The 22188-nt window shown below is 43.7% G+C and overlaps 1 protein-coding gene across 4 annotated transcripts in view; it reads right to left on the minus strand.

Annotated features, from left to right (window-relative positions):
* The window catches only part of LOC309702164 (NACHT, LRR and PYD domains-containing protein 12-like), a 202511-nt gene extending 182311 nt beyond the window's left edge, over positions 1-20200 (minus strand). For 2 of the 4 annotated variants that reach the window (XM_082526619.1, XM_082526620.1), the window contains exons 1-3: positions 19651-20193; positions 16993-17122; positions 16633-16737 (exon numbers count right to left, since the gene is read on the minus strand). In XM_082526619.1, coding sequence (XP_082382745.1) covers positions 16633-16737; positions 16993-17111 — 224 coding nt within the window. In that variant the 5' untranslated portion in view covers positions 17112-17122; positions 19651-20193. Of the gene's footprint in view, positions 1-16632; positions 16738-16992; positions 17123-19650 lie in introns of all 4 variants that reach the window. The other 2 variants (XM_082526618.1, XM_082526613.1) reach the window with 2 other exon arrangements.
* Between the last annotated feature and the right edge of the window lie 1988 nt (positions 20201-22188).

Consider the following 22188-nt stretch of genomic DNA (forward strand, 5'->3'; position numbering starts at 1 on the left):
TGTCGGATTCATTCTTTGTGCTCCGCGCGGACAGAACGGCAGAGTCGAACAAAACCAAAGGTGGAGGAGTGTGTTTCATGGTAAACAGAAAGTGGTGTGATGCCAGGAGCATTTCTACTCTCTCCAGCGGCTGCTCGCCACATCTGGAGTTCCTGAGCATTAAGTGCCGCCCTTTCTATCTGCCCCGTGAGTTCACCTCGGTCATCGCCACGGCGGTCTACATCCCACTCCAAGCGGACACAGGTATGGCTTTGTCCGAATTACATGATGTGCTAAGCTCGCTTCAAAACAAGGACCCGAGCGCAGCCCTCATTGTAGCAGGAGACTTTAACAAAGCGAACCTCAGACAAGTCATGCCAAACTTTTACCAGCATGTCTCGTGTCCAACGAGAGGGGATCGGATTTTGGATCACTGCTACACGCCATACAAGCAGGGCTACAAAGCTGTCTCACACCCGGCTTTTGGGAAGTCTGACCACAACGCCATCTTCCTCATTCCCCAGTATAAACAAAGCATACGGAGGGAAGACGTGACCACGAGGGAGGTGAAACGGTGGACTGCCCAATCAGAAGCTACGCTACAGGACGCACTCAACGACGTCGACTGGGACATGTTCAGAGCATGCGCAGTCGACATCAACGAGTTTACGGAAGTAGCAGTATGCTTCGTCAATATGCTAGCGGAGGAGATTATCCCCACTGTGAGAGTCACCACATTCCCAAACCAGAAACCGTGGATGGACAGATCGATCCGCACTGCAGTAAACGCCAGGACCGCCTCCTAGAACGCGGGTCTCGCCACTGGCGATATGAGCGCCTACAAAGCGGCCTCATACGGCGTGCGGCGCGCGGTGAGAGATGCCAAACGCCGTTACCGGGAACGTGTGGAGTCCCGCTTCCACCAGGGAGTATGTGGCACGGACTATGCACCATTACGGACTACAAAGCCAGGGACACTGCGCCGATCAACGCTGACTCTGCATTCACCAACGAGCTGAATCGGTTCTACGCCCGTTTCGAGGTTAGCCAGGCGGCTAATGCTATCTACCGCCTGACTACCGAGGACAGTGACGTCATCAGCGGGAGACCGGTGACCAGCATCGCGGAGCATGACGTCCGAGCGGCACTGAGTGAACACAAGGAAAGCGGCGGGGCCAGACGGCATCACCAGCCGTCTGCTGCGCTGCTGTGCTGACCAGCTAGCAGGTGTGTTCACTTACATCTTCAACGAGTCCCTGGTGAAGTCTGTGGTCCCCACATGCTTCAAAAGATCCACCATCATCCCTGTGCCCAAGAACAGCAAATCCTCATCCCTGAACGATTACCGGCCAGTTGCACGGACCTCGGTAGTAATGAAGGTGTTTGAGAGGCTGCTGAAGAACATCATCTCCTCCTCCATCCCAGACACCACAGATCCGCTGCAGTTCGCCTACAGATCCAACAGATCCACAGAGGATGCCTGTGGCTGCCGTCAGCAGCACTTATGCAATTTAAGACAATTTTATGGTTCAAGTTACAATGAATAAGTGAAATACTTTATTGTTAATATATGTGTGTGATGTAATGTATGTTGTTGGTTGGAAATACATTTAAAAAGGGTTTACAGAATGTTTCCGGGGTGGAACCAATGTTTAGTCTGTTGTTTGAGGTCGACGGTATATTCTGGTACACGCTACACTCGGTAGAGCGCAGCATGCTTTCGTCTCTCTCTGGTGGTGGTAGAGACATGTAGACGCATGCAACGGAGTGTCCGACTATGGGAAAGAGTGACACTACAAGAAGCGTTTTCATTAACCCCTGCAAGTTAATGCGGCCAATGAGGTATGCAATTTGTATATGTTGTGATAGAAAATAAGATGTTTGTTTGTGATAGAGCGAGCGAATTTATGGTAACCACGTGTATATGTTAGCATTTTGTAAAGGTCAAATTGTGAGCATTTATGTTGTTTAATAATGTACTTTATTGTTTATTCTCTATGAGAACAATGTACGGTGGAAATTGATTATTTTATGTTGTTGTACAGTTCTCACGGCATCGTTACAGCATCTCTGGTGGCATCGTTGGTGGCGCCCGTGTGCAATAAATGCCAGTAAATCAAGAACGCCTTGTGTTCGTTTTTCAACTTGGAGGGAGTTACAGTGAGAACTCAGTCTGCTCGACATGAGGCGAGGAGACGAGAAGCTGTGCCTGTCATCCACTGAGCAAGAAGAAATTCATCGCACGCTAGCATCAGACAGATAAGACTATGCATACGCCAGTTAACCTAAGCAGCAAACAATCGAAGTTTACATGGACGATCCTTTAAGTGATGCATTTAAAACAAGTTAAATGTTAAGAAGTGGGTCAACTTTGTCGACTGTTTAAGGAACATTGTAAGAACTGAAAGTAATCTGGTGTTCTGCATATCTCCTTTCTAAGTTCATGGTCCTGTCTAATAAGATGTTTTATAGGTGAAGTCATTTTACCTATTTCTGTTATTTGAAGCTAGAAGTGTTGTAGAATTAAGTGCTGTGTCGTACGTGCTGTTGGGTTAGGAACAAAGCCCACCATATTTATACGACTCAAGTAATAAGGCAAACATCGCAGAATGGATCAAACGACTGAATATGAAACTAAGAATGGCGACTTACTCGAGGATAGTAGTGCCACAAATGTACAGCAGTCACGTGAAGAAGAGCCACGAAGAAGTCAAAGACCTCGAAAGCTTACTGAAAAGGCTCAGCAACTGCATGATGATAAGTCAAAAAAACTTCAGCATCGTTTCACTACAACTTATGATAAATGGAAAGCAAACGCCAAGCAAGCCAAGAAAATGATAAAGGGAGCCCCCTCTGTTGAGGTTGTGAAGGATTTGATGTGTAAGTTAAGTTGTGCATCAGCAGATGTGAAACACGCATATGAAGACTTGCGTAAATGCTCTTCTCCAGACAGTGAGATCCGTCGTAGGGCAGACACCTGTGACGCGGTATCCAAAATAATCTTGGACAATGCAACCACTTATCTTCAGAATAAAGATAACGAAGACGTTCAGATAGAGGATTTAGTCTGGCCTGAGTCTAGTTCAGTGTTTTCATCTTCAGCTTCTCAAGGCACAAGTAAGGGCTCTCAAAGAAGTCTAAGCTCTGCAAGCAGTTCCAGCATAAAGTCACAAAGGTCAAGCCTTTCCTCCATTAAGAGACAAGAGGCCGTAGCAGAGCTAGCTGCTACACAAGCTGCACTAAAGGTCCTGCAAGAGATAGAATGTGAGCAACAAGAACTTGAAAGTCTTGAAGAAGAAAATCGAAAGAAGATTGCATTACAAGATGAAGAAAATGTGGCGAGAAAGAAAGCACTGGAAGAGAAACGCAGACAAATAGAGCGCTTACAGACTGTTAAGAAGCTAAGTGCGGCAAAGGCACGGCTCCAAGTTTATGAACAAGATATAAGCTCGGACGAGGAAATAACAGAGTTACTTCATAACCACGCAGCTCAGCAACATAGATCTCCAGGAGTTATAAGGAGTCCACGTGAGCATCCCGTGATACACCAAGCAGATAGTATCACAGTCCTCGCTGAAGCAATAGCAGAGTCTATTAATGTAAGCCGTCTCCCAACACCTGAACCATCTATCTTCATGGGAGATCCACTAAGGTATAGCGATTGGAAGATGTCATTTCAAACCCTGATAGGCAGGAAAAACATTCCAGTAGGAGAAAGAGTCTATTACCTTCGTAAATATGTTGGTGGACCTGCAAAAAAGGCCATTGAAAGCTACTTCCTATTAGGAACGGATGCAGCTTACAACTCAGCATGGGACATCCTGGAAGAAAGGTTTGGAAGTTCATTCGTGATAGCTAAAGCCTTCAAGGATAAGCTCGTGGCATGGCCCAAAATCGGACCCAAAGACAGCGTCGAGCTGAGGGACTTTTCAGACTTCCTTAGAGGCTGCCAGGCTGCAATGTCCCAGATTAAGGGTCTGGAAGTATTGAACGACTGTGATGAAAATCAAAAACTTCTAACAAAACTGCCAGATTGGCTGGTGGCCAGTTGGAATAGAAAGGTGATTGAGATAGAAGAAACTTGTAAGGTGTTTCCTACTTTCAGTCAGTTTGTGGAATTCATCGCAAAGGAAGCGAAAATAGCTTGCAATCCAGTAACTTCTCTTCATGCCCTGAAGTCTAATGACGGTGAAAAAATAAAGACAACAAAGGCACGAAACATTGGTGCAAAGGTGCTTGCGAGCAACTCTGAAGAGAATGCAGAACGTAAGAAATGCACTTTTTGTGAAAGATGCAATCATGGCATACAGACATGCTGGAAATTCAGGGAAAGACCAGTTGAGGAACGCGTTAAGTTTGTTCAGACAAAGAAATTGTGCTTTGGATGTCTACAACCAGGACATCTCTCAAGGACCTGCAAAAGAAGGAGTCTTTGTGAGACATGTAAGGAAAAACACCCAACATGTTTACATGAAGACCGTGAAAGAGCAACCAGAAGAGAGAAAAGCAGCAATGAACGTGGGGAGAGTGTAAAAAAACTCGAAATCTGCTAAGTCAACGGAAGGAACAGAGAGCAAACATACTCCTGAACCATCAAATGAAGCCACGTCAAACAGAGTAGTGCAAGGTATGGACAGCATGTACTCCTCTACGGTTGTCCCAGTCTGGCTGTCTACATCAAGTAACCCAGAGAATGAAATTCTTGTATATGCACTACTTGACAACCAAAGCGACAACACATTCATTGTGCAAGACAAGGCGGAAGCTCTGGACACGAAAGGGGAAGCTGTGCAGTTAAAACTCTCCACACTTTCATCCAGAAATACAATCATCCCGAGTCAAAGGTTAGTTGGACTGCAGGTGAGAGGTTTCTACTCTTCAAAGAAGATTTCTCTCCCTGTAACCTATTCAAGAGAGTTCATCCCTGCCAATCTAAGTCACATTCCTACACCAAGAACGGCAAGAGCTTGGACACACCTAGAGCATCTTGCAGAGGACATCGCTCCATTGATTGAGTGCGATGTAGGGCTTCTCATAGGATACAACTGTCCTCAGGCTTTGCTGCCCCGAGAGGTCGTCCCAGGTAAAGACAATGAGCCATTTGCTCAAAGGACAGATCTTGGATGGAGCATAGTCGGTTGTGTTAGCCCATGTGTCGACTATGGTGATGCTATAGGAAGCAGTCACAAGATTGTCATGAAGTCAGTGAAACCTCATCTCCAGACATCTAAGAAGCTCACAAATGAAGTGAAATACATATGTCGAACCCAAGTTAAGGAGTTCATTTCACCACCAGATGTGCTGAGGATGCTTGAGTCTGGCTTCAGTGAGAGAAGAGTAGAGGATGCTAATCTATCTCAGGAAGACTTGCGTTTCCTAACCATAATGGAAGAAGGAATCAAAATCAAAGCGGATGGTCACTGTGAAATGCCGCTCCCCTTCAAGAAAGATCGACCAAATCTCCCAGACAATAAGGCATGTGCAGTTCACAGACTTCGATGCTTGAAAGGAAGATTTGAAAGGGGCAAACAATATCAAAAGGACTACACAACCTTTATGAGTGAAATCATAACAAATGGGGATGCAGAAAAGGTCCCAAGGGAAGAAATTAACAACAGTCCTGTATGGTACATTCCTCATCACGGGGTGTATCACCCACACAAGCCAGGAAAAATACGGGTTGTATTCGACTGCTCAGCAAGATTTGAAGGCGTGTCATTAAATGATTACCTTCTCACTGGACCAGAATTAACGAACAGCCTGATAGGTGTTCTCTGCCGCTTTCGCAAGGGACAAGTTGCTATAATGTGCGATATCGAGCGTATGTTCCATCAGTTTCACGTCAAAGCGGAGGACCAGGACTACTTGAGATTTCTCTGGTGGGACGATGGAAACTTCCAGGCTCAACCATCAGTCTATCGTATGCGAGTGCACCTATTTGGAGCTGCCTCCTCCCCTGGTTGTGCAAACTTTGGGTTGAAACATGTTGCTGCCCAAGGACATGGTCACTACAGTGAAACGACCATTCAGTTCATTGAACGAAACTTTTACGTGGACGATGGGCTCACAAGTGTCGCAACCAAGGAGGAAGCCATCAAGTTGGTAAAGGAAGCAAGGCAACTCTGCAGTGCTGGCAAACTGCGAATTCACAAATTCATTTCTAACAATCATGAGGTACTTGCATCCATTCCAGAGAGTGAACGTGCAGATTCGGTACGAAATCGTGACTTGGTTCTTGGTGAGTCCCAAATTGAGAGAGCTCTGGGAATCAAATGGTGCATTGTTGCAGACCAGTTCCATTTCAGAGTGATTGTGGATGAACGCCCACTTTCTAGAAGAGGAGTCTTATCAACTGTGGCATCCATCTATGACCCTCTTGGCTTTGTGTCACCATTTGTTCTGGTTGGAAAGCAAATACTCCAACAGATGTGTCAAGGCAAGGTTGGATGGGATGAGCCACTGTCAGAAGAGCTCAAACCACGGTGGGAGTCTTGGCTTTTAGATTTAAAGAACCTGGCTGACATCAAAATTTAGCGCTGTTATCTCCCAGAAGGTTTTGAGAAAGTTGAAAGATATGAGCTGCATCATTTCTCAGATGCGAGTGTTAAAGGGTACGGTGAATGTTCTTACTTGAGAGCAATCAGCGTTTCAAACCAAGTCCACTGCTCTCTAGTTATTGGCAAAGCCAGGGTGACTCCTACAAAGGTCACCACAGTACCCAGGCTTGAGCTATCAGCAGCAGTTATTGCCGTGCGAACGAGCGACCTGCTTAAAAGGGAGTTGGAAGTTCAAGCCAAAGAATTCCTTTGGACAGACTCGAAGGTTGTTCTTGGATACATCAACAACGAGGCGAGAAGGTTTCACATATTTGTGGCAAATCGCATTCAGCGCATCCAAGAAGGTTCCGATCCAGACCAGTGGAGATATGTGGCTTCTGAGAACAATCCTGCTGATCATGCATCACGAGGTCTGACAGCAAAGGGACTAATCACTTCCAATTGGTTCACCGGTCCAGATTTTATCTGGCGGGATAAACTTCCCGCTGATGACCTTAAGGTGGGAGAGTTGGGAGCTGAAGACCCAGAACTTCGCAAGATCTTTGTCCATAAGACACTGACCACAGAAGATTCGTTGCTTAATCATTTTTCAAGATTCTCAAACTGGACGAAGCTAGTTAGAGCAATTGCACGACTCATGCGATGTGTCAAAGAGCTCAAGGGTCTGATGTGCAGAACAAACGAAGTCACCAGTCTTGAGGAGAGGAAAGAGGCAGCGCTTTTCATCATAGCTACTGTCCAAAACGAACTGTTTTCCGAAGAAATCAAAGATCTGAAAGCAAAGCAGACAACAACAAGAGATCGTGCAAATAGGCTGCACAAACTGAATCCCTTTTTGGATAAAAGGGGTGTGTTAAGAGTGGGAGGTCGGCTGGAGCATGCAGATTTACACCCACACATCAAACATCCAGTGATCTTGCCAAACAAAACCCACATATCAAAGTTACTGATTGAACACTTCCATCAAAGGGTTCATCACCAGGGACGTGGGATGACGATGAATGAGCTGCGATCAAATGGCATTTGGCTATTGGGATGTAGTCACGCAGTGTCTTCCTACATCTACAAGTGTGTCAAATGTAGGAAATTCAGAAGGAATGCTGAGGTACAAAGAATGGCAGATTTACCGCGTGAGAGAGTTGAAGCATCGCCCCCTTTTTCCTATTGTGGAATGGACTGCTTCGGCCCGTTTTACGTTAAGGAGGGAAGAAGGGAACTTAAACGCTATGGTCTGCTATTCACATGTCTGTGCTCTCGTGCTGTGCATATAGAGCTTCTTGACGACATGACCAGTGATGCCTTTATTAATGCTCTTCGAACCTTTATCGCCATACGAGGAAGTGTTCGACAACTTCGGTCCGATCAGGGTACCAACTTTGTTGGAGCAAGACGAGAGTTCTTGGAATCTGTAAAGAAAATGGACCAAGAAAGCCTAAGACAACTAGGTTGTGAGTTTGTCATGAACCCGGCATCTGCCAGCCATATGGGTGGGGCCTGGGAAAGGCAGATTAGGACGATTAGAAGTGTTTTGACATCCATTCTGGATCATTCATCCAAAAGACTTGACACTTCATCCTTGCGTACCTACCTGTATGAAGTCATGGCGATCATAAATAGTAGGCCCTTAACAACTCACCTGTTGAACGATCCCACTGGTCCACAGCCTCTTACGCCGAATCACATCCTGACTATGAAGTCTTCAGTGGTTTTACCACCACCTGGTGAGTTTGTGAAGGAAGACCTTTATCTTCGCAAGAGATGGCGCAAGGTGCAATACCTGGCTAATGAATTCTGGACCAGATGGAAAAGGGAATACTTGCTGAATCTTCAGCAGAGAGGAAAATGGTACAAAGCACGGAGAAATGCTAAGATCAACGACATTGTGATGCTGATGGACAATAGTCTACCCAGAAATGAGTGGAAGTTGGCCAAGGTAACCAAGGTGTACCCTAGTGAGGATGGAATCATTAGGAAACTCGAGTTGCTAATCAGTGATGCGACATTGGATGACCAAGGAAAAAGAGTTAACAAGCCAGTGTATCTTGAAAGACCTATCCACAAAACAGTTACCCTACTTGAAGCTGAATAGTTCAGAATTCTTGTCTCTGTGATTTATGTGACTAAGGGACTGTATACACTTGCCTTTACAACAAGGTTCAGTTGAAAAATCATTAATGATTTGGTGGGAGTGTGGCTGCCGTCAGCAGCACTTATGCAATTTAAGACAATTTTATGGTTCAAGTTACAATGAATAAGTGAAATACTTTATTGTTAATATATGTGTGTGATGTAATGTATGTTGTTGGTTGGAAATACATTTAAAAAGGGTTTACAGAATGTTTCCAGGGTGGAACCAATGTTTAGTCTGTTGTTTGAGGTCGACGGTATATTCTGGTACACGCTACACTCGGTAGAGCGCAGCATGCTTTCGTCTCTCTCTGGTGGTGGTAGAGACATGTAGACGCATGCAACGGAGTGTCCGACTATGGGAAAGAGTGACACTACAAGAAGCGTTTTCATTAACCCCTGCAAGTTAATGCGGCCAATGAGGTATGCAATTTGTATATGTTGTGATAGAAAATAAGATGTTTGTTTGTGATAGAGCGAGCAAATTTATGGTAACCACGTGTATATGTTAGCATTTTGTAAAGGTCAAATTGTGAGCATTTATGTTGTTTAATAATGTACTTTATTGTTTATTCTCTATGAGAACAATGTACGGTGGAAATTGATTATTTTATGTTGTTGTACAGTTCTCACGGCATCGTTACAGCATCTCTGGTGGCATCGTTGGTGGCGCCCGTGTGCAATAAATGCCAGTAAATCAAGAACGCCTTGTGTTCGTTTTTCAACTTGGAGGGAGTTACAATGCCATCGCCCACGTCCTACACACCACTCTCAGCCACGTGGACAAGAAACAGGGTAACTATGTGTGAATGCTGTTTGTTGATTACAGTTCAGCGTTTAACACAATAGTGCCCTGCAGACTGTTCACAAAGCTCAGGGATCTGGGACTTAACAGCCGTCTGTGTGCATGGGTGTTGGACTTCCTCACTGGCAGAACTCAGGTGGTGAGGGTGGGCAGGTGCTTCTCCAACAGCATCACCATCAACACAGGAGCACCTCAGGGATGTGTCCTCTCGCCACTGCTCTACTCCCTCTACACTTCAGACTGTGTGGCCACCCATGGCTCCAACACCATTGTGAAGTTTGCTGACGACACAGTGGTGTTGGGTGCCATCTCCAACAACGATGAGGCGGCCTACATGGATGAAGTGAAGAATCTGGCATCGTGGTGCCAGGACAACCACCTCCAGCTGAACGTCAGCAAGACAAAGGAGCTGGTGGTGGACTTCAGAAGGGGTCAGCACAGAGACTACAAGCCCATTATCATCAATGGAGCTCCAGTGGAGAGGGTGCAGTCCTTCAAGTATCTTGGTGTCCACATCTCCTCAGACCTGACATGGGCTGCCCACATTCAGGTCCAGACCAAAAAGGCTAGGCAGCGCCTGTATCACCTACGACAACTGAGGAAGTTCAGGGTCTCTCCAAAGATCCTCAGGATTTTCTATACAGGCGCTGTGGAGAGCATCCTCACACAGAACATGACATCGTGGTTCGGGAACAGCTGTGTGAAGGACCAAAAAGCTCTCCAGAGAGTGATCCGTACAGCAGAACGCTGCTGCAGGATTGCTCTCCCCCCGCTTCAGGACACCTACACCAGGAGATGCCGGACTAGAACATCTGTGCCGAGTATAACCTGGAAGTCCCGAGGTCAAAGTGGGAGATGCCCGCAAGGGTGGTGGAGAATGACCAAGCTAAGATCCTGTGGGACTTCCAGATACAGACGGACAAAATGGTGGTGGCTAACCAACCAAACAGAAGAAGACGGCCGTAGTGATCGATGTAGTGGTTCCGAATGACAGCAATATCAGGAAGAAGGAACACGAGAAGCTGGAGAAATACCAAGGGCTCAGAGAAGAGCTCGAGAGGATGTGGAGGGTGAAGGTAACGGTGGTCCCCGTGGTAATCGGAGCACTAGGTGCGGTGACTCCCAAGCTAGGCAAGTGGCTCCAGCAGATCCCGGGAACAACATCGGAGATCTCTGTCCAGAAGAGCGCAGTCCTGGGAACAGCTAAGATACTGCGCAGGACCCTCAAGCTCCCAGGCCTCTGGTAGAGGACCCGAGCTTGAAGGATAAACCGCCCGCAGGGGCGTGCTGGGTGTTTATATATATATATATATATATATATATATATAATGTTCTTCCTCTACACCCCCCCCCCCCAATTTTTGCACATGTCGAGGAGCGTGTCAGGCTACATTTCACTGTGTGTTATACTTGTATAACTATGCATGTGACAAATAAAGAGCCTTGAACCTTGAACTATCCCCAGAACACCAGAGTATTCATCTCCTGGCCTCTTTACATTTTCTCCAATCCCTGTTTCTAGAGTCTCGCCCCATCTGCAGGCAGTCCAAGAGAAACTGCCTCTGCCATTTTCTCCTTCTTAATCTTTGATTTTTCTCTTCACTTTCTCCATTGGGTCTTCTTAGACGCACTTTCCAGAAAGCAGCAACATTTTTTGTGCCCCATTTTTCAAATTGTGCATCTCACTTCAGCTTAATATGTTTCCTGTTTTGTTTTTACACAGGTCATGTAAAAGAAATCCTACCAGAGACTCGACAAAGCTGAACTGAAAGACAGCACGGGCAATAAATCAGAGCAGCACAGAACTTAAGCACACATATATAAGGTGATTTAACAAATCATGTCTGTTGTAAATGAGTAAGCCATTTATCGACCTGACTCAGGTTTTAAATCATCATCAGAAAAGACTGAATCCTGACCTGAGAATCCCAAGTGTACACTTTGGACTCTCCACTGCAGAAAACAGAAGCTTCAGTCCTGAATCCTGCAGGTTGTTGTTACCCAGATCCAGCTCTGTCAGACGGGAGGACTGGGAGCTCAGGACTGAGGACAGAGCTTCACAGCTTCTGTCTGACAGGTTACAGCCACTCAATCTGAAGAAAGGATGACAAGAAGACATGAAACACTTGTGTTAAAGTATTCATGGTGCCATGAGGAGCTACTACATTTACAATATTTCAACACTGTTTCAGGACATGCTGGAATCCTTATTGCCTCATGTTACAAAAGACAAATGTGGCAGTTTACTGTGACTTGCATGGATTCATTAAAAAAACAAAACATATGACATTCTTGCCTGAAAATATGTTAAAAGTTTATTTTGTGACCCAGAAAGAGTAATAAGAGCAATATTAAAACTAAGTAGCTGCAGCCATTGTTGGAAACTGGAATTGGCTGGGCCACGCTATGAATTCTGGGATATGGTTTTTCTATTTTGTTTTCCTGGTGGAAAATCAGGAGAATTCCAGGAGAATGGTGGCTCCGGGAGATTTTCGGGAGGGGCACTGAAATTCAGGATTCTCCCGGAAAAATCGGGAGGGTTGGCATGTATGTTTCCAGGACATGCTGGAATCCTTATTGCCTCATGTTACAAAAGTCAAATGTGGCAGTTTACTGTGACTTGCATGGATTCATTAAAAAAACAAAACATACACACAATGTAAATTTTTTCCAAATGAAATTGATTAAATGATGTTAATTGATGAAAAAAAAAATCGATATCGCTTGATCTGACCTCAGCGTTTCCAGTTTGCAGTATTGACTCTTCATCCCAGCAGACAGAAGCTTCACTCCTGAATCCTGCAGGTTGTTGTTACCCACGTCCAGCTCTGTCAGACGGGAGGACTGGGAGCTCAGGACTGAGGACAGAGCTTCACAGCTTCTGTCTGACAGGTTACAGCCACTCAGTCTGAAATCAAGGTGGAAGGGAGACAAGATCAACCAAACAAATCAGAGCTTTATTGCTTTTTTGTTGTTTTTAAGCAGAAATCAGTGAGGTGCTGGTAGATTCTGTTCTTTTGGTTTATTACCCAACAACACACACATACACTAATATTTGTGACTTTTGTAATAGTAGCATTTACAATGCAAAGCAACAGCGATCACAGATTGAAGGGGCCTGAATAAAACTACAATGCAGTGATTTTTAAGATGACCTGTTCTTCCAATTTCCAACAACAGATTTCTCCAACCTTACAGTTAAAAATAATTCTTTATCTCATACTGAATCTTGGTGCACCTCCCCCCAGTTTATTAAAATGAAGAGGTACTGAAGTTGCTGTAAGTGATGTGTGATGCCACTGATTTCCTTTCTGATCCAATACAAAGTAAAATTCAGGCTGGTATCTGCGATACTGATGAAAACTATTCCTTCAGAATCAATACAAGACATAAGAAAAGATGTTTTGTATAACATAAAAAGCCTGAATTTTAAAATATTCAGTTAATAATCAAAAACAGATGTGACTGAAAATAATAAAACTGAGAAACATTTTATGGCCATTCGATCCTTTTACAACCACTGCAAGAGCTTGGTTGGCATAGCCGGCAATACGTTGGATAGTAATAAGTCCGGTGGGTGATGGGCTCCACCAGGGCTGCCCTTTGTCACTGATTCTGTTCATAAATTTTATGTTTAAAGGCTGTATCAAAAGTTCATTCAAGTTACAATATTGTGGTCAAAAGTTCTCCTTTTTTCTTTTATACTATACAACTACGCTGTCTCATGGTTTTAGGACATGGATCTGTCATGGAAGAAATCTATGACCACTTTTAATCAACATTTTAAAAATAAACATGATCACAGATTTACTCACAGAGCTTTGTTGGAGGCTTTGACCACTGGCAGCAGCCTCAGAAGAGCCTCCTCTGAAGCAGAGTATTTCTGCAGGTCAAACACATCCAGATCTTCTTCTGATGACAGTAAGATGAAGACCAGAGCTGACCACTGAGCAGGAGACAGTTCACCTGTGGAGAGACTTCCTGATCTCAGGGACTGTTGGATCTCCTCCACTAGAGAACGATCATTCAGTTCATTCAGACAGTGGAACAGATTGATGCTTTTCTCTGCAGACAGATTCTCACTGAGCTTCTTCTTGATGTGCTGAACTGTTTTCTTATTGGTCTGTGAGCCACTTCCTGTCTGTCTCAGCAGACCTTCTAGGAGACTCTGATTGGTCTGCAGTGAAAGACCCAGGAGGAAGCGAAGGAACAAGTCCAGGTGTCCATTTGGACTCTGTAAGGCCTTGTTCACAGCACTCTGGTGGAGAGATTGAAGTTTTGGTTTGTTAAATAATTTAGATTTCTTGGAGGTTGTTTGTTTGTCTTCCAGCAGATTGAGTCCAGAGTTGCTGAAGGTCAGATGGACATGAAGAGCAGCCAGAAACTCCTGAACACTCAGATGGATGAAGCAGAACACCTTGTCCTGGTACAGTCCTCTCTCCTCTTTAAAGATCTGTGTGAACACTCCTGAGTACACTGAGGCTGCTCTGATATCGATGCCACACTCTGTCAGGTCTGATTCATAGAAGATCAGGTTTCCTTTCTGCAGCTGATCAAAAGCCAGTTTTCCCAGAGACTCCATCATCTTCCTGCTCTCTGGACTCCAGTGTGGATCTGTCTCAGCTCCTCCATCATACTTGACCTTCTTCACTTTGGCCTGAACCACCAGGAAGTGGATGTACATCTCAGTCAGGGTGTTGGGCAGCTGTCCTCCCTCTCTGGTTTCCAGCACATCCTCCAGAACTGTAGCAGTGATCCAGCAGAAGACTGGGATGTGGCACATGATGTGGAGGCTTCGTGATGTCTTGATGTGGGAGATGATCCTGCTGGCCTGCTCCTCATCTCTGAATCTCTTCCTGAAGTAGTACTCCTTCTGTGGGTCAGTGAACCCTCTGACCTCTGTCACCATGCCAACACAGTCAGGAGGGATCTGATTGGCTGCTGCAGGTCGTGTGGTTATCCAGAGGCGAGCAGAGCGAAGCAGTTTCCCCCTGATGAGGTTTATCAGCAGCACATCCACTGAGGTGGACTTTCTAGGGTCAGTTAGGATTGTAGTTTTGTGGAAGTCCAGATGAAGTCGACACTCATCCAGACCATCAAAGATGAACACAACCTGGAAGTCTTCAAAGCTGCAGATTCCTGCTTCTTTGGTTTCAGTAAAGAAGTGATGAACAAGTCCCACCAAGCTGAACTTTTCCTCTTTCAGCACATTCAGCTCTCTGAAAGTGAATGGAAATATGAACTGGATGTCCTGGTTGGCTTTGTCTTCAGCCCAGTCCAGGCTGTATTTCTGTGTTAAGACGGTTTTCCCAATGCCAGCCACTCCCTTTGTCAGCACTGTTCTGATTGGTTCATCTCTTCCAGGTGAGGCTTTAAAGATGTCTTCTTGTCTGATGGTTGTTTCTGGTCTGTCTGGTTTCCTGGATGCTGTTTCAATCTGTCTGACCTCATGTTCATCATTGACCTCTGCAGTCCCTCCCTCTGTGATGTAGAGCTCTGTGTAGATCTGATTCAGGAGGGTTGGGTTTCCTGCTTTAGCGATGCCCTCAAACACACACTGGAACTTCTCCTTCAGGGTGGATTTAAGGTTACGGTGACAAACTGCAGCTTGAAGTTCTGAATGAGAAGAAAAATAAACACTCAATTCCAAAAAGAACTAATCTTTAAAACATGTTGCTCCATCTTCCATCTCTGGAAAATGTCTCATTTATCCAGCAGCTTAAATCTTTAGATAAATCCTCTTACTGCTCTGCAGATGGTCAGCCAGCTCCTCCTGCTTCATTCTCCTCAGGAAGTCCACTGTGATCTTCACAAACGCCTCTCTGCTGCTTCTCCTCTGACTCTCTAAGCATTCTGGGTAATCTGGACTCAGAACCTTCTGGATCTCCTTCAGCTCGTTCTTCACAAAAGTGATGATGTTGTCCTCCAGCAGCTGGAACAGAATATTTATGAATGAGCCAATCAGACTGAAATCATGGAGCCAAACATCAGATCCATGTTGGACACACTGACGATCCACTGGTCTATAAAGAGCAGCATGGAGATGACTGTGAACAGAACAGATGTAACAGTAGTTGTTGTACATGTACAGACCATAAATATGGAGTCCAGCTGTGTTTGATGCTGCTGGGCAGACTGACCACTGGGAACCTCTGAGCTCTGCTGCTCCACTCTGTGGAGGAACCATGAAGGATTAGATCAACACAGGATAAAGATCCAGGAGTTTCTGCTCAAATAACTTCATCTGAATCAAGTCTGTCAAGTTTTAAACTCTCAGATTGTGAACATATCAGTAATTTTCAGTCTGTTTTCATGGACGTCCTTTCAGTGGTGATGTCAGGGATGATTTTGAAGAAGCTCATCAAACTGAACCATCAGCAGATCACTGCTCCAAAACCAGAACATGATCCGAGTCTCCCTCCACCACCAGAACACCAGCTTTACTAACGTGGTAGATCAGTGTAGTACAGATCAATAACTGATGAGTCATTTGATCAAAATCACTGAGTGCTTCACGTCTGACCCTCTGATGCTTCTGTAGACATTTTGCATATTTAATGAATGTCTGACAGTTTTACATTCATTCTATGAACACAGTGGAAATGTTGTGTTATAGTCTCCATGTTGTTTCCAGCATCATAAATTCTTAAGTTCAGAAAATTAGATTCTTTCTTCACAGCTGAAAAACAACAACATTTATTCTCTATTGAAATCTGCATCGTCCACTCCAAAGGTCACAATCTGAAGGTAACATCTGGTTTTGTTCCCTGTGGTTAACTCTGAGCATCAGTATGGTGGGATTTATCCACTACATCCACACCACTGTGGTTCAGTGTTGTCCTGATGGAGTAACAGCAGCCAGTATGATCCAGGCTTTAGCTGCTGGGTCTCTGTGTGACCTCTCAGACTGTTTAACAGATCAGACACAAAGAGAATCAGAGCAGCTCTGTTCTTTAAAGACAAACATGAACCCACTCAGGTCACACTTTCCCCACAGATATGAGCATCACTGTCCTCAAACAGCAAATGACCAAGTCGAACATTTGGATCTTTTCTCTTTCATTGTTTTCTTTTTAATGAATCTTTGTAACAATCTGAGGATGTTTCAGGTCATATTTATCCAGGAAACACAAACATGTAAAGGAGTCATCACAGCTCTCTGACCTCGTTGCTCCAGGTTCACCACTGAAGTCTGGAGGATTTAGATGTTTGGACCGGTCACTCCTCACAGACGGACAGCTGGACCCTGCAGACTGTGACCTCTGACCTCTGCAGACACAAACATGATTGAAGCAGCTGTGATCACACAGACTGCAGATAATGCAGCTGTTTCCTGTCAGTAACATCCTCTTAGATTAGAGTTCAGCTTTTTACAGGAAAACTGGACAAAACTGATTTTTGTTACAAACTCATTTTCATTTCCTCTCAGCTCACAAACACAGTCAGACAATCAACCAGAGTCAACACTGATTATAATGTCAGTGCAGAATTATTTCTGTTACTCAGTGAGTTCAGCTCTCTGACCTCGTTGCTCCAGGTTCACCACTGAAGGCTGGATTTTGACCTTTGGACTCGTCACTCCTCACAGACGGACAGCTGGACCCTGCAGACTCTGCTCTGTCCTCCTCTTCCTCCATCATCATCTTCAGTCAGTCTGAGAGGTAAACCACAAACACTCAGTGAGTTCACATTAACAGGAGGAACTGAGTTACAGTCGCTGACCTCTGACCTGTCATGTGACCATGAAACCAGGTCAATATGTCTGTAGGTTCAGTCATCCAGGTCATGTGATCTAAGGAGCTTGGAGAGAAAAGAGACGTCTTTAAGTTTCTGGAAGACGTTTCATCTGAGAAGCTTCTTCAGCTCTAAAACCAAACGGTGGAGAGTCCCAGATATTTAAACCTGAGAGGGAAAGAAAGCATGTCGCTGACCCACCACTGATGTTATTTCAAGGAGGAAACTGAGAGCCTTTGCACCAGGAGCACAAACATCAGCTCCAGCAATGATCCACTGATGTGTTTTTATTCCATGTATGAATGTTGTTATTGACAGAGATGACGTTTGTGTGTCAGTGATGCAGTGACTGTTGTTGTTACCTGTACAGGCTGGTTAGACTCTATGAAACAGATCATACAGATCTCTGCATGTTAGAAGAGACTATTAAAGGTCATGAATGAGACAAAGGCAGGGAGGCGTCCTTTACAGCTAAACAGCAGAGTGAGAGAACAGCCAGCACCTCTACATTTATCACATTATACAGCACATGTATGATACTGACAGGGATGAGAAGAATTTAGTGATTCTGATCCCATCATTGATATTACTTATTGATTCTCAGTAGCTCTGCTCTGACAGTCACCACCATCACTGAGCAGCATATCAAAGACATTTGTGCACATTAACTGCATGTTGTGGCTCAAATGTTTGTGCATGTTGGAGGCATTTCCTCTTTGTTGTGATCAGTGTTGGTCATTACTCAAAACAGTCATTATTACACATATTACACAGAACACTTTGATTAAAAGTAATGGAGTACGTTACTTCATTACTCCTCATAACATTACTTTGATGTTACTGTGTGAAATGAACAAATGAGCATGTAACAACATAAAGCTGAGGTACAGCCCCACACACCAACACAGATCCTGATGAGGTCACGTGATGTTTCTCTGAGTGTTTATGAACACAAATCAAAGATGAAACAGCACAAAGACACTTCAAAGTGATTCTACTGTAGAAACATGAACAGGTAGAAACCTGCAGCCTGACTGCTCATCACTTTGTTACCTGTTCAAGTTCAGCAGCAGCAGCTCACTTTATCATTGTGAAAACAAAAATGTCAAAAACCATTGCTATTCTCTATAAAACAAAGCTGAACAAAAAAATCATTACACACACTTTATTGTACTCTGTTGCTTCCATATATGACTTACTGTCTGGAGATATGGGGTAATGCATATAAAACGAACACTCTTCCTATTTTCAAGTTACAAAAAAGAGCTATAAGAATTACAAACCAATCAAACTATATAGAACCAACTAACATTTTGTTTATTAATCTGAATACCCTGAAATTTTATGATTTAGTTGAATATAAAATGGCACAGATAATGTATAAAGCACAAAATAACTTGCTTTGCCCCAGTACTCAGAAGCTGTTCAAAGTCAGAGAGAGTCAATATGACTTAAGGGGAAGAGATTTCTTTAAAAAAAACAAGATAAGGACAAATATAAAGCAGAGATGTGTTTCTGTTAGAGGAGGTAACCTGTGGAATAGTTCTGACAGGGATTTAAAAAGGTGTAGTTCATTTTCCTTGTTTAAAAACATGTTTAAAAATAGAGTATTAGAAAAATATATAAATCAAGAATGAAAAGAGCAAAAAAAAAAAAAAAAAACAACCTCTTGATTCTTTTGCTTTGATGTAGTTACTTATCTAAGGTGGAAAGTTTTTTTTTTCTTGTTTGTTTGTTTGGTTTTTGCTTTGTTTTCTTATTTGCTTCAGGCCCTGTGTACAGGAGCTGCATGCAAAAAGATATTTTGTGAAAAGGGTTGGCGTAATAAGCAAATGCTTCAGCCAATACCTTTTGATTAGCCTTGTTTCATGCTTACTTGCTTTATGGTCGATTTTTGTTCTGTTTTCACTGAGATATTTGAATGCTAATCAATAAAATCAAAATCAAATCACGGTGCTGGTCTGGGGTCAGTGTTTACTCAGCTTTAACTCACTCTGGGTTCTAGGTTAGCTTAGCGTTAGCATGCTGTGTGCTAGCTTAGCGTCAGAGCTCTGCAGGTGTCTCGTGTGTAAATATTAATCACAGTCACAGTAAAGGAGGTAAAGGGCTGTGACGTCATCACGTACGCTGCGTCCTCTGTGGGCTCTGAGTGAACTCAAAGTACAAACTACAAGTACACAAACACGAACGTAGCTCAGAGTGGCGGACACACTCGGCCTCGTTGGTCCAGCTGTGAGTCCGTTACCGTGAACTATGGAGCGGCAGATTTGTGCTGAACTAAGCTGCACACAGCTGATGTTAGCCAGGAAACATTACACACTGACTTTAATGGAGAGACCGGAAATACAAACACACACAGTTTGTTGTGTGAAGAAATCAAACACGAGCTGAACAAACAGTAAAGTTCCTAAAGACAAACTGTTAAAGGAGGAAACAAAGCAAACTTACAGTTTCTTCACACACCAACAACAAGCTCCACTCCACACCTGGACACTAAACACGGACACACAGGTGAGCTGCTTCCTGGAAGGAGGCGGGGCTCCACCTGAAACTCAGCACAGGTGGGAGGGGCTCAGCTCTGTGTGTGCTGATGTGTTAACTTTAAAAATATGCCGTCTGACTGCTCAGACTGAGTCAGAGTAAAGTTCACATGCTGACGTGTGGAGACATGAAACCTTGTTGTAGCTGCAGGTGTGAACACACTGATCCCAGATCAGCTCTGCTGTATTTGTAACATGAACATTTCTGCTGCAAAGCTTCAAATGTTCAGCATGTTTCTCTGTTTCCAGTCTATAGATCCAGTCACACTTTCTACCTTCACCTGTGCAGTAAAGACTGAGAGCAGAGCTGAAACCAAGCGTCCAATCAGTGAGCAGCATCAACACCTGAGCTTCATTCAGACTCTGTTATTGAAGATGTTGTTGGTACAAAGTTCATCTGCTGCTCACATGAATCCATGAAAGATTTATTTCACTGAATGTTTCTTCAAAGCTCATTTCAACCTGTTGAAGTCATGAATGAAAGTGCAGACTGAGAGTGGATCACATGATGTTTGAGGTGTGTCATGCAGAGATGGGCAGTAACGCGTTACTTGTAACGCGTTACTGTAATCTGATTACTTTTTTCAAGTAACGAGTAAAGTAAGGGATTACTATTGCAAAAACGGTAATTAGATTACCGTTACTTCCCGTAGGAACGCTGCGTTACTGCGTTACTAAAACCGTGATTTCTTTGCGAGAATGTCTCACGACAGTGACAACAGCTGTGTGCAGATCAACAATGGATCACATATCGATTGTGGGAGAGAGTATGAGCGTGCAGCGTTTAAAGCGTGGAAGTACTGACCTTACTTTGAGTTTGATTCCATAAAAAGTGACAAAAACATTAGCGTCCATCGTGCGTGGGAAGAAAACTTCTTTTTACAGCGAAAAAAACCCCTAAACTTCCGAGCAAGCACCGAGTGCGCAACGACGTAATGCACAACTGACCGCGGCACACCTGCACCAAGGTAAACCTCCGCCTACCCCTAGTCCTGCTTTACAGGTGAAAATAGAGCAACAGGACCGCTGAGTCTTTGACTTTATTTTTTTTCTGCTGCGTTTCACTTGCATCTATTTGAAAGACTGAGTGTAAACACAAAAAATATTTTATTTTATGAGCTGGAATGTGCAGAAAACAGGTTTCAATGTTAAACTAATTTATTCAAGTCAGAGAATGTTGCAGATAATTACATTTTTGCTTGATGCATAAAGTTAAAAGATTAAAACTGATAAAACAAGTTAAAAAAAGAGACTTTTCCATTTGATTACATTTTGTATGATGGATTATGTAGAAAAAGTAGAATTGGGCTGAAAGATCTATCGCTTTATCACCTACTCAGGTTGTAAATCGTGTTTTTAAAAAGTAACTAAGTAACTAAGTAATTAATTACTTTTGAAAATAAGTAATCAGTAAAGTAACGGGATTACTTTTTTGGGGAAGTAATCAGTAATTAGTTACTGATTACTTTTTTCAAGTAACTTGACCAACACTGGTGTCATGTGACATGTTCAGTATTGTCACACATGTCTAGATTGTCCCTGATATCATAACTGCTCAAACACTGATGATTATATTTGAAGAATTATTCCTGATGGCAGCAAAGTTTGAATGGAGCTCTCTGTCTGTGCTGATTTGTCGCCCTCTGGAGGTCAAAGCACAAACTGCATGATGTCACTGTAACCACCACAGAGACAGGAAGTGTTTTTATGACTGAAACACTGAAATGATGCTAACGGCTGTCGTTAGGCTCACTGACAGCAGTGCTGATGTGTTCATGTCAAACACTGGCTCAGGTCAGACTCCTTCATCCTTCTCCAGCGTGAGGCCGCCCTCAGACCCACAGGAGCTCTGACCTTTGACCTCCTGACCCTAACCATTTTAGTCTTGTTGCATCTTTAAATGCAAATCCTGTGAAATGGTCAGGGGCGGCTCTAGAGAAATTTTCTTAGGGTGGCAAAATCAAAGCCTTTTCCCCCCAAACACATATGCAGGTGGTTACATGTGGTTAAAATGATTCAAATGCAGTAAGTATGCACGTTTTTCATATAAATATAGTCTATAACTTAATTATTGTCTGTACCCACATGATTACACACTTTAGTTACATGAAACATGTGAGTTTTGATGTTATGTACTGTACAGCCTGTATATTAAATACATATGTAGCCCAATAAGTATAAACTCCAGAAAGCTACACAACATGGGGCGCTTCATTTACAAACACAAGTCTAACTTAAGTTTCACTGTTTTTGTTAGAAAACAGTCACATTGTTACAGCTTAAATGACACAAAATGTCAGAAATCTGCACTGTCATGAACAAACATGTAAACCTCATTTTTCATGATTTGTTGGATTCACCCTCTGAGGTCTGAAACACAACCGGACATTTGTGACTCCTTTGAGTTTACGTTTGTGTTTCACCCTCAGATTGTTTCATTTTATTT

This window comes from Aulonocara stuartgranti (assembly GCF_965226115.1).
Source record: "Aulonocara stuartgranti genome assembly, chromosome: 3".
NCBI lineage: Eukaryota > Metazoa > Chordata > Actinopteri > Cichliformes > Cichlidae > Aulonocara > Aulonocara stuartgranti.